Source organism: Chaetodon trifascialis, chromosome 10, assembly GCF_039877785.1.
Source record: "Chaetodon trifascialis isolate fChaTrf1 chromosome 10, fChaTrf1.hap1, whole genome shotgun sequence".
Classification (NCBI taxonomy): Eukaryota; Metazoa; Chordata; class Actinopteri; order Chaetodontiformes; family Chaetodontidae; genus Chaetodon; species Chaetodon trifascialis.
In genome coordinates, this window is record NC_092065.1 from 19,543,965 (window position 1) to 19,557,798 (window position 13,834).

General features: G+C 44.4%; 1 protein-coding gene across 2 annotated transcripts in view; it reads right to left on the bottom strand.

Moving 5' to 3' along the window:
• bcar1 (BCAR1 scaffold protein, Cas family member) overlaps positions 1 to 13,834 on the bottom strand; it is an 81,791-nt gene that overhangs the window by 13,231 nt on the left and 54,726 nt on the right. For both annotated transcript variants that reach the window (XM_070972452.1, XM_070972453.1), the window contains exon 2: positions 12,768 to 13,508. In XM_070972452.1, coding sequence (XP_070828553.1) covers positions 12,768 to 13,508 — 741 coding nt within the window. The remainder of the gene's footprint in view (positions 1 to 12,767; positions 13,509 to 13,834) is intronic.

The window sequence follows — 13,834 nt, forward strand, 5'->3', positions numbered from 1 at the left end:
ATATGAGCTACACATATATAAATATATAACAAAATAGAATAGTATAATATAATTGTAATCTAAATGTTCACTCATCATCAGTATCAGACCTCACATCCTGTATCTGTCTGTTTGTCAAATAATTGTTTAATCACACTCCGCTCCAGCCCTGATTAATGGAAGCTCTCTGATAATATTTGTTCAGCTCCCCAGCTGTCAGAGGTACGCTGCGTGTGAGACAGACACAGACAAATGATAAAACCATCCATTTGACAGCCTGTCTGTATTAATCTGCCTCTGTCTCCTCACTCCCCCTCTGCCTTCGACTCACCCGCCTCATAACACAGTCTCTCTACTCTTTTCCACAGGAGGGGGAATTAGAGCAAGACCTTTTATTCTCCAGGAATTATTTCACCACCAGTTGTAATAAGAACAAATGCATAAAATGCGGAGAAACAGTCTTTATTTCTGTCTTGGTGTCTTTCTAATTCTCAGTCTGTGTCAAACATAGACTCATGTAAACACCCCTTTCCTCACTGTCAGAAAGCTTTCAACAGTATTGATGACACTTGGCTAAGAGCCAGATGTGTCCTGCAGAGAGAGAGAGAGAGAGAGAGACACACACACACACACACACACACACACACACACACACACACACACACGCACACACACGCACACACACGCACACACACACACACACACACACACACACACACACACACACACACACACACACACAGCATCCCCAGCCCTGTATCACATTGATAAGCCATGTTATTGATCACCTGTCTGTCCACCCCAGAGAGCAGACACACATTAAAGCTGCGTTTCCATCAAACACTTGAGCCACAGTTCCCTCAGAACTGTACGCACCGGTACCTAAACTCTATCCGTTCTGCGTTTCCGCCGCAGACAGCACTCTTAAACGTAGGTGGGCTTGTTAACTGGGGCATCTGGGCTAACCTCTTCACTTTCCAACAGCTGGGGAACAAAGACGAGACTTTTCTTGGTGCTGAGAAGCTGCAGCATGTATTAACTGACACGCAGTAACCTGCACTGTACATTTACTGCTCACCTTTCCCTCTGCTCCGTTCACATCCACCATCACTTTACTCTCACGAGCTCAACTACACACCCCTATTACACACTGAGCTACACTGCTCTCATAAAACAAGAACACAGTGTAGGACATTGAATGTTTCTTGTTCTTTTTCGGTATGTGCCTGCTGATTACAACAAGGATACGAGCTTTGTTTGAGAAAAGGCTGCAGGCAGCAGGACAAAAGACTGCTGCTGCTGCAAAAAAAAAAGGAGAGTTGGGAAAGTTGCCCCAATTCTCTGTGACCAATCAACGAACCGCAGTGTTTCTAGCTCCACCGTTAAGCACCAAGATCAGCGTGCTAGGTAAGAAAATGAATTTCATAGAAATGAAAGGGAATGGTGCAGGTCTATTGGGACCATCCACAACTTAGAAATGAATAATTTGATCAAATTAAATAATTTAAAGGAAAACCTTCTAATGTCTAATGAACTGAACTCAACTGGACTGAACTCAAATGGACTGCTTGCTGGAAACGCAGCTTTAAACACTAATGCAAAGTGATCTATTTGTGTGTGTGTGTGTGTGTGTGTAGTATTAGAAATAGCCTGCTGAGCCTTTTAATCCCTTTAGGACATCAGAGGAATGGGTCAATGGTCAGACACAGAGACATCCTCCTCTTATCATGAACATAGATGTGTGTGAATGTGTGTGTCGCTCTCGGGATGGTCACCAGTCAGCTAATAACATCGTTTCATAGCAGCCTAAGTGCCGCATGTCTGCACCGTGTGTTTGCATCGTGACTCGTGTCTCTGCTTTAACTGCCAACAGCACTTTTTGCACAGCTAAACTCAATATCTCGTCTCCGTCATTAATAAGATGAGACACACATAGTTCAAATAATCTGACAGCAACAATCAGTGGATTGTGCAGAACCGAAACACAAAATAAGCCTTTAAGCAAGAGAGCGATTCCGGACAGAGCGAGGCTAGCTGTGGCTCCTGTTTCCAGTCTTTATGCTAAGCTAAGCTACCTGACTCCTGGCACTAGCTTCACATTTACTTTACAAGCATGAAAGTGGGATGCAATCTTCTCATTTGTCTCTTGACCACAGCAAATCAGCATATTTCCCAAACTGTCAGACTATTCCTGCGATAATCATTTGAGTATTCACAGCCTGATGCGCGACTTTGTCGAACACAAAGTGGTCAAACTCCCTTGAACAATGTGGCAGGTCAGTTTCCCCTCGCTAAGGGCGGGCATTACATTACATTACTCCATGCTGATCCTTGCCATCCTTTCAAAGTTCCACATGCATTTGTCGCATGGGTAACACCAGTATCTGACAGCTATGCTGGACTGACTCTAAAATACCTCGAATCAAACGTCTTGATGTTGATTCTTAAGTTCTGGCAGGCTCCATACACAGACCAGCTCACCCATCTCTCAACAGCTGTATCAAGTCCCTGTGCAGCCTCGTTTCTTATGTCTCGTCACAGAACTGTGGCCCGAGGACGGCTGTATACTTTCAGATTTACTGACCTACATATCCAGCAAAGAAAAATCTCTGTGTGTCGTGCTCTCAGAATAAATCAGTGGCCTCATAAAAGCTGCAGCTACTCCAACCGACCAACATTAAAATGCCTTCAGACATTAATTTATGAGGGGTCACTAAAGGAGAATTCCTCTTCATGCAAATACGCACACACATTATAACAGAGGGCCATGTGTGGCTCAAGCTGGGACGTTCGCTCTTTTGTTCAGTGTGTATGATTACGTCAAGCATAAGTCATTGTTCCGCAGATGACCTTTGGTCCGAGCAATGTCCCTCCCTCCTTCCCAGAAGCACCCTCACCCTACGCCTGTCTTCCTCTCCTTTTCTTTCTTTTTCTCTGCTTTATGAGAAAAGGACAGATAACGAGAACACGGGTGTGTTCTTTGGTCTAGAAACAAAAAGTAGGACGGAATATCCTCCTGTGTGGTAGTCAATGCAGCACATTCTCATACGCAACTCAATCTTTTAGCTTCAAAATGACCACTGTAACCGCCTGTGGAGAAAAATAGACTTTCTATACGTGAAGCTGCAGCAGATGAAAATAAATCTTTACAGCACAGATGTGAAGTTCAAGGAGAAAAGGGGGTAAAAATAGAGAGAGGCCTAATTACAGTAGGAGGGTTGGGTGGTTCGTCTGAACTGGTGGACACGGCCGCCTCAGATTCTAATCTCTGCTCTTACTCTGCTCTCGGCTTTGTTCCTGTCTGTTTAAGGGGTGAGGCTTCAACAACGACACTATACTGATACAGTCAAAGCGCTTCATTTCCCAATGCGCGCAGGTTTCATGCTACAGTAGCACTTGTTTAAGTTAGACTGCTGAATTGTCCAGGATTGGATCTTGAATTGTGCATTTTCATTTTTCCTTCTGCTTAGTAATTGTAACTTCAAAATGAGTTCAATACATCAGCTCTGAACACCATCAAATGGTGTCGTTATCTCTGAGGAGAGACCAAACTCACCTTCTGAGCTGCTGGCTGATTGTCTGACACCTCTAATCTGTTCTCCTCACACCATGACACTGTTACGGTGCTTCACCTCAAACCAGTGTTGGCACAGATGACGCAGAGAGCACATTCAACTTTAAAGAGCTGGCTCTCTGAAATCATGAAAAAACCGTGGTATCTAGTCCAGTTTATCTTAACTGTCTGAGACTTCTGCCTCCACCTGATCCTGTTACCCTGGATGATTCACACCGCACGCCGTCAAGTTTTCACTGGGACTACGAGCGTTTGTTTGTTAGAAAGTAGTTCAGATGAAATCAGCGCGGCTCATTATTCTGAATAACCTGGACCTGCTTCTGGATTCTTTAATGCTTTGAGCAACAGAACTTTGACAACTCCTATAAGGAGTTAAAGTGCAACACTGCTGGTCACGAGCACAAACCAGCAAAACAAAGAAGCAGGAAACAAAGAGCAGCTAAGAGCAGCAAAAGGGAGAAAGAATGAATGAGAGAGAGTTGGAGCCACAGCCTGTGAATACCATGCCAACTATGTGGGGCATGTGGCACACACACACACACACACACACACACACACACACACACACACACACACACACACACACACACACACACACAGCGAGGCAGCGAGAGGCAGTGCGGGGGTCTTAACAGATTAGTGCAGGGGGAGACATGTCTCCAGAAGAGCACCAACACACTCTACCCCCCACTGAACTGGATTCCAACACCACATGGCATGACTGGTGTGTGTGTGCGTGTGTGTGTGTGTGTGTGTGTGTGTGTGTGTGTGTGTGTGTGTGTGTGTGTGTGTGTGTTCTGTCCGTGTGTGTGCTCAGACTGGCTGTCTGGCAATTCTGGCAAAATCCAGATGGACTGATTTACCTCGGAGCTGAGGGAGTGTGGTGATGAAAAAATCTTATTTAAAAAGCATTTATTCATAAGGATGTCATCATATTCTGCATTGTGTTGGTGGTACAACTAAAGCGCCTGATGAGGATCGCTGAGTTGACATTATGCTGCACTTTGTGTGTGTGGATCTCAACAACCAACCAAAAACTGACATCAGATCAGCTCACGATTCAGGAAGAAAACTAGAAAAGAATGAAAAAGTAGTTGGAAGGAGCTGAAATGTCACATTCAACAACCTTTTCTGCCTCTTTCTGTTTGTGTACTAACAAGTAAGAGAATCAGGAAATCCTGTTCGAACAGACATGATGGAGTTAAGTTCAACAGAATATCTTTTAAAAAATCTATAAATTATTGAGCTCCAGCTCTAACCGACAGGCAGGAGGCAGTGCTGTATATGATCGACCAAAGCGTTTTACAGATATTCAATATAAATACATCCTTTGACTGTTTAACACAGGCTTTGAAGTAGACGACAGAGTTTTTTAGATTTCCACATCAGAAGTTTAATCATGTTGACCGGTAGACTGTCAGCCTAACAAACCAATGGACAAAGAAAAGAAGGCCAAAATGCCTCCTACTGCCGTGTGCCTGTCTGAGCTGGGTCATGTCCACAGATACGTGTGGGAGTGTGCCAGACAGACGTGTTGACTTCATTAGTCTGCAGTTAATCTCTCAGCATGTGGTGCAGAATGTAGCCTTACACACTGGCAGCGCACACAGAGACACACACACACACGCACACACACACACACACATTCTCTCTCTCTCACACGCACACACACACAGAAAATGGATGTTGTCAGAAGTGAGTGTTTCCATGCTCAAAACAGCAACAGACACACATATCAACGCTTTTGGCGAGTGGCTTGTTTAAAGTAACAAATTCCACATGGTTTTGCATGAAATATTCATATTATTTATATATAAAATTGTTTATATTTTTTACTCGAGAAAGCAGTGCAAAAAAGATCTATAATGCATTGAAAATGTAATTTTTCTGAAATTAGTAGCAGACGCTTGGAGAGGATCCATCCACGATGTATACAAGAGCTTTGAAACATTAAGATGCTTCAGTCAACAAACATGGATGGATGGTTCAGTTCGTGTATTAGAGGTACGAATTATTAACAATATTTACTTGATCATTTTAGACGGCGAGTTTAAAATAATCTGAAGTTCTTTCAAATAGTAACAATTGCTACTTTCTGCAGATGTTTTACTAAAAAACCTGTGAGGAAAAGCAGGGATTATCCCCTCTGAGCTGCTGGATGACTTTTAATATGAACTATCTGTGCAGGAGGTGTTTCAGTGGCGGCTCAGCAGCATCGAACATATTCAGCTAAAAATGCTTCAAAGAAGAGGTGACTGGAATGAACTGAGAATGGAAACAGGACTTGTGTGCTGTGGAAATGTACATTGTGTTGAACTGACCAAGGAAAGATGCAGGAAGTGCTGACTTTGTATGGCAAATTAAAAGAGGAGCAGAAAACAAGGAGAGAAAACGTCATGACCGCACTCTCACTACACTGCAGGGACATTTTTGTATCTGTCGGCATGTTGAAGAGTCTTTGGCCAATATGTCAAATCCCAGCTCTGTCACGCAGAAAAAGCAATATATAGAGTAAGTAAGTCCCCTTACTCAGTATGTACTTACTTATCGTAAAAGCTGTAGCAGCACAGGGTAAAAGATGCAGAGGAGAGATTAAATGTGCATCTTGTAACATTAATGCCATCTAATACCACTGCCATAAACTGATGTCACAAAACTGTCACGTGAAGCCAGTACTTGAGATCACAGAGTACTCTCCGTTGTTGCCTACGGTGCACTTCTCATGTGGAATCATGTTTAATTTACATGTTCGATAATTCTTCTGCCTTTTATTGCAGTTCATATTTCCAGCTTAGCGTCTCCTGACTGTTCTCCAGCTGTCCCCTCTTGGATGTGTCTGACACAGGTGGTAACAAAGGACACCACGATGGATCGTCACTATGACCGCTATGCCAGAGCACCACAAACCTCAAACTAGAGGCCTGACAACTCGACATGATCACAGCTGCTGACAGCTGCCAATACTGATTTTCATACTTACAGAAGTGGTGAACCGTGGCATTCTGGAAACACGTGCATAAAACCACATACGGTTTAAAAATAAGGTTTGAATAAAAGTTTAGAGGAATGTTTTTATATTCAAAACCCTGTTCAGAGCTCTCACTGGAGTATGTAATGCAGCTGTGTATGTGTGTGTGTGTGTGTGTGTGTGTGTGTGTGTGTGTGTGTGTGTGTGTGTGTGTGTGTGTTCAGATAATGAGAAGGCTCGAGATGGAGCCCACACAGCAATATACACACACGTTTGTGCAGCAGCTATCCTTGTTAGGGCATTGCATTGACTTCCATTCATTGTGGACACCCAGACCGAACCCTAACCTTAAGCAGGTCCTCAGAAGACAATCTGTGTGTGTGTGTGTGTGTGTGTGTGTGTGTTGAGAGCTGGGTGTTGCTGTGGCACGTGGCTGCTGACACACCCCTCCTAATACATCAATGCCTTTGTTGACAGCTGTGATCGCTGATCCTACTGCTTGACCTCATGACATGCATGCATGCATGTACACACACACTGCTGTGTATCCATCTTTCTGGGGACATTACATAGACTTCCATTCATTTCCTGGAGTTTTACCCTAACCATAACCACTACCTAACCCTTACCTTACGTAACACTATGTCTTCACCCTAAAATGTAATGATTTACATTGTGGGGCCCACCATTTTGGTCCCCACAAAGTTGTTGGACCCCACAACGTGAGTGGGCTTTCAGTGTCGGGGCTGCACAAATGTAGAAAAACAAGCACACACACAGTTCAAACTATTTCGTTCGAGGTCAAGAATCTACTTGAAGGCCAACTTCATAATACTGTGTAACAGTGTGTTCTGTTGATTCATGCACACACTGCCGAACTGCTGATCCATGTGAACGAATCAAAAACAAATTTACTCCTGACACCTGCCAGGCTCCGGAGAGATAAGTGGATTGCCAAAATCCACTTAAAAAACAGCCCCGAGCTCTGTGTGTGTTCTTGAACCACTAAAGAAATCTTCATTGATTGTTGTACTTTATTGAAATTTAATGGCTTTCTTTTTCTCATGCTCTCAGTTTGGAGTTTCACTCACATTGCTGTCGTACCGCCTCTGTTGGCGAGCGCAGGGTGTCGACAGTCTGATATTTGCAGGAAAGTCTGGGAAGACGAACTGATTGCTGTGTGTCGCTGCCTGTCTAAATGGTCTTACAATGGGGCATTTGGTGTGTAAAGCCGAGCTGGAGCCTTGCTAAGCAGCTGAGACTCTGCAGCTGGAGCTCCCTCTGCCTCTCTGCTCACTTCTCTGTCATTCTCTCCCCATGCAGAAGCAAACACTGCAGTTTTCATCACTCAATTACTACTCATCCGTTTGTGTATGTGTGGGTGAGTGGGTAAAAGAGAGCGTGCGTGTGGAGTCTTCTCTCAGCAGGAATTTCTTACTTTGTAATGACTAAGAAGAGGGGTGAAGAGTGCATGTGTGTCTTTTTCTTTGTGTTTGTGTGGAGAGGGGAGCTAAGTGAGCATAAGAGCCGCTCATTGCAATGAAGGGCATTGGCAAGGTAAACACACAAAGCATGTGACCTGCACATATACACACTCAGGCACACATTTTGATCTTGCACTGACAATAGTTGGTGCAGTGCTAAATACAGCTGAGGCTAAAACGTTGGCTCAGTCGTTTCTCAGTTCATACCTACTTGTCCTTGACCTTGATGGAAAACATAATCAAGTCAAGGAAAGATTTAAAAGGCAATTTCATAAATTATTCATATATTCTTATTTCATGGTGATGCAGTGCAGGCATTTATCTACGCATACACCAATACTGGACTTTGGAAGCTGGTACCAAAATTTAGATTTGAGCGATGTGCAGTAGAAATTCATTTTTCAGTACTTTCTGACTTTCCTACTCTGTCCGTGGCTCTACACTCCAAGCCCATTGGTTCCTACTGACGACATAAAACACCTCACAAACATACATTTATTTTGAAAAAAAAAAAGGCTCAATTGTTTCCTGAAACAGCTGGTCTCTAACAAACGTCCCTCAAGCAGGGGGAAATGGTGCATTTGTTGGGAACTGTTTTCAGAAGCAGATTAATCCACCTGCCTTTGGTGTACTAGTGAGTATTTGGTGTAGCAGGATGGAAATCTGGTAGAAAGTCTCTCAAGCCTCTCAATCATTGGCAGTGGCACATGAACATCTGTCATATTATACTCCACATATAAAAGAAGGAACTGCGACACTAATTTATTCCATTTACAAGGATAGTTACATAAAAGGCAGATCTAATGAATGCAAACATCAGGCTTGCAGCTTTCATAAATCATTCAAAATTGTGTAATCATATCCACTCGTATCCTGAGTGCACCAGAAATAGACCTATAAAATCCCAAAACTGCTCGGAGCATGACATGCTATGGAATCTCATCACTCGGCCCTTTGGGGGATAAAGTTTCTAAAGTAAATATTCAGTATGCTGCACTTCTCTTAAGGATGTAATCAGTGTTACCAACTCTCTCTGGCAAAGTCACCTTTTCAATGCCCTGGAACCTGAATGATGAGATGTCATGCTTGAAGTGACTAAAATGTGCTGCTGCTGGAGAATCTCTATCATTCCTCCTCAGGGAGCTCTTGTATTCGTGCTGTCTCGCCAGCACAGGATAAACCACGAGGACACTGATCATGGAAATGACATGAGAAGCGGAACATGTGATGACATCAATACTTTTTCCCCGTGTGAGTTCCACTTGGCTCATCCTCACTGCTGTCATCCTTTAAACTCACACAGCTATGAGTAATACACGAGGAGGTTGGAACTTGGCAAAGTGTCCATGTGAGTGTATCCTCCTGCTCTATCACTTTATGATGGATCAGCTATGAAACTGGCATATATTTTCTTAGGTGAACACTTCCCTCTGTTATCTCACTGTAAACACTGTAGTAACACTACATTGGTAAACATACACTAATGTGTAGGACACCACTCCATCGCTCTGTCCCTGGTGATTTCCTGGCTACATGTAGATCCGGCGTATGACTTCACTCTTACATGTCACAGGAGTTAATTAGGATGACACTATTAGAGTAATACTAACGTGGGGCACTATGCAGCTTCTCCAAACAACACCAGGAGGCCAGCATTAGCAGTGGCTGCTACAGGCTGTAATATTCATTATACCCTACAAAATGGACATTTCGGAAACACAAATACTGTACTGACAATTATTGTATTATTAGACCCCTATAAGTGGGTTAGTTATCAGGATGCCACTGAATAACCAGGCTCAGGCTTTTTCCTCCGGGGAGCATTACTGATCTCAGAGATGTCATGGCATTACATCACGGAAGATCTTGTGTGGGCTACAAATGGAAATGCTGCTGAAAGGTTGGTGCTGGAAGACATCACCACAATCAGTATGGATCAAGATCTTTTGTTAATTGGATTTTTGAAATAGCTCACCTCCAGGTTTCTGGTTCAAACTCTCACCATTGATATTAAACACAGCTCTGGATGTAGCTACCTGTGCGGTAGCTGCAAATTGCGCCTTCTGTGGGATGTTTACTGATCTCTTGGAAAAAACAATACTCAGCCTTCGTCATTCCTCCTTCACGTCTGGCCATTTTCCATGGGCCCGCTTTGGTACACTTGAGCTAGGCTCTGATGGTCTCATCCCTCAACTCTGCCATGTCTGACAGGAAACAACACATGTAACATTGTGGAGGCGACTCAAGAGAAAGCTCCACATATCCTGCTGTTCACAGATCAGCGACGCAGCACAATACACCAGATCAGCATCTGCCCTGCTACTAACCTTATTAAGTAGATCAGGTATCGGCTGTGATGTGAACAATTCACAGTTAACACAGTTTGTTTGTCATCAGAAAGTTATCAGTTACATTTATTAAGTCCCGGCACGACTCACCTTACCTTACATTAAAATGATTCTTACAAGCTCCACAGGTTTTTCATATGGGAAAAATAGAACAATTGAGGCTTTGGGACTGACAGAACATGGCAGCTTATGTGTCCTGAATGTTTTCATTAAAGCCCTGAATCTGTACTGTTCATCAGGAGCGGACTTAAGGACGAAAACCAAATTACAACAGTGCAGGAGCCACTGTGTTTCAAAGGAACGCCCAGAACGAGGCTCTGACAGAAAACCCATGTCGCCTTTTTGTTCAGCCCCTCACAGACATCGGGAGCACCAGCTGAGAGTTTCCAGTGTCCAGCTTTCATGTCCTGACAGTCAGGCCGCCAAAATGAAGCTAGCAAATCTAACACAATGAGAAGAGCTGAAAGCTGAACAATGTAAAAGACACTGCCCGCTCCAACCTGAATGAATTCATTATGAAGCAGTTAGAGAAAGACAGAGGAACACAGATGAGCTCATATGTTAAGGGGCAAGGGAGCAGCTGGGCCCAACATCATCAACAATACACACACACACACACACACACACACACACACACACACACACACACACACACACACACACCACATAACAGTGAAACTCACAGTGGTGCCTACACGTATGGTTCACTGCACCACAGAAAGCCTGGAGGGGCTTCCCCAGAGTACACACACACACACACACACACACACACTCGAACGCACACACAAATGCATGCATGCATGCACGCACTCACGCACACACAGCTTGTCACCTGCTGGCACAGTAAAGTGCTTACTCACCCAACCACAAGATCAGCGCTGAATTATTAACAATCTTATTATTTCACTGGTCCTCACACACACGCACACGTACACGTACACGCAAGCACACACAGCCTACTGTTTGTTCTGCCAGTGTTTTTCCTGCTTTTGTTGTCCGTGTTGTCTTGTCCTTCTCCCTTCTCTACTTTGTCTGTCTCTCAGCTGCTTATTATTTTTCTTGTCTTGTCTCTCTCATCAAGTGGAACTGTTCAGCAGGTTGTTTCAGTCCGGCGGGGCACTGTGATGCGGAGCGTGAAGACTTAGATTCATTAAGGTAAAAAGCCACTATGGGATTCTATCACAAGGACAATAATTTTGAAGCTTTTCCATGTTTTTTTTTTTTATCAGTTATATAACTGCAATTTTCTTTATCCTTCTCCCCAAATACTAATTTCTGACTGGCTGGCAGGTGTCTTTTAAAAGTTTATAACAGGACAGCTCACAAATAGGCCCCTTTCTGACATGCAAGGTAGAGACTATGACTGTCATGAGCCATGATTTCTCTATTCCCAGGTACTCCTTTGAACCAGTATGGCACAGCGGCCTACTTCACTGGAATCTGTGTAAACTAGGAATGAGAAATTGAAATGTGGGTGATTCATAGAGAGCTTTTCAAGTGTATGCAAGGTAATTTGACATTCAGGTGACCAACAGAAGGGACAAGAGTTCCCATCCTCTCCATCTGTCACTAACTCTTCTTTAATGTCCTCAAGGGGTCTTTACAGAGCTTGCTGTATGACCCAAAGGGGGGTCCTGTGAAGGACCAGGCTGGAGAGAAGTTCATCAGCACCCTAAAATAAAAGATTCTTGATCTCCACATTACAAATGTTCGGTACTCCATGTCTGATAAGGGCTATACTATAGTTGTGGTCAGCAGGTAAACCACCTTTCTACATCACCAGTGTGCAATGCAAAGCTTTCAGGTCTCATTACCTGTACCGAATACTCTGAATGTCCCTGATCAGCCAAACTCTCCACTGAGACCAAGAATAAAAAAAGTCCATTTAGCGTTAGCTGTACTCTCAAGGCAAATGACCGCACCTTCACGAAAACTCTGTAATACATGATTGCAGATGATACTGAATGGATGACACCCAATGATGAAACTGATATCCACATAACAGCCAAATATCTGCAAACCTCATCTCACACCACAAAGAACAACCTTGAGATTTTGGTTTGACAAAAAATAGACACACCAGCAAACACAAACAGTGACAATAGCCGGAAGTGTGTGTGCGTGTGTGTGTGTGTGTGTGTGTGTGTGTGTGTGTGTGTGATACAAAGGCAATGAAACTAAATGTTGTACTGTCATGTGTCGCTTCAAGATTTTCATCTTGAACTGACATCAGCAATATATACTGTCTCTATACGTCATTCTTCTTTCCTTTATGTTGCTCGCCCAGTTAAAGCTCTCTTTCTTGGTGCCTTGCTTTCGTCCTCGCCTCCTTTCCTTTCAGTTTCCGTAAACTAAGAGTATATCCATCCAGTAATGTACCTTTAAAAAAATCAAATCCTTCCTTCCTTCCTTACCTTGCCCAGTGGCTTATTGCTGCCCTCCCAGTTCCTCTTATCTAGGGAGGGGGGCACCTGGTACACATCCTGCCCAGCTCCTGTCCCCCCGGGTGGGGCTGCTCCCTGCCCTGGCCCTGGGCCTACAGAAGGGGGCACTTGGTAGATGTCTTGCCCAGGCAGCTGGTACTGTCTCTGGGCTAGAGCTGGGGCTTTGCTGGGGGGTCCTGGCTGGGCCTGTGGAGGGGGTCCAACTGGGCCAGAGGGGACCTGGTACAGACTTTGGGGGCTTGGTTTAGGGCCGTGAGAGGGGGGCATCATGTAGACAGAGTCAGGGTTGGGCTGTGCGGGGCAGGGGGTGGAATAGGCTGGGTGCATAGATGTGTACTGGGTTGAGGGGAGGGGTTTGTTGGCAAACCCAGAAGAAGAAGTCGCGATGGCAGCAGATGATGCAGCAGGTGTTGGTTGGGCATAAGCACTCAGCGGGGGGAGGGGCCGCTGGACCAGGGACACAGGACAGGAAGCGGCTAGATCTGGCGTGGAAGGCGTGGCCTGTTGCTGCTGCTTACTGTCGTACATGCCCACCAGGATCTTGAGACGGTTGCCGGGGACAATGCCCTGGCGACCGTGGAGGGAGCAGAGCCACCAGCCGTCCAATCCCTGTGTGTCACGCTCCAACACCGTCATGATGTCACCCTTGCGGAAAGACAGCTCATCTGGGGACTCTGCCACGTTGTCATACAACGCCTTGGCCAACACGTTCTGTAGAAGGAAGACAGAAACACGTAAGAAAAACTGGAAAAACACACTGACCATACTCGTATCGGTTCACGTTCTCATCAACTGTTACATAAAACAAGGCAGCAGTGAACCTTGTTGTCCCCAAGGCTGGTTTGTAAGATGTTTGTCACTCTGTGGGTTGTTACTGTGTAGAACAAGAGGACATGCAGAGAAACACAGTTAAGAGAAACAGCTTGTTATGTGGTTTAGAGCTGTCTATTCAAAGTTTCCTCATCACTTATGTTTAGCATTTTTTGGTCTCTGCACAGGTACATCACATGACTGACAGTCATAACAAATTACAGCCT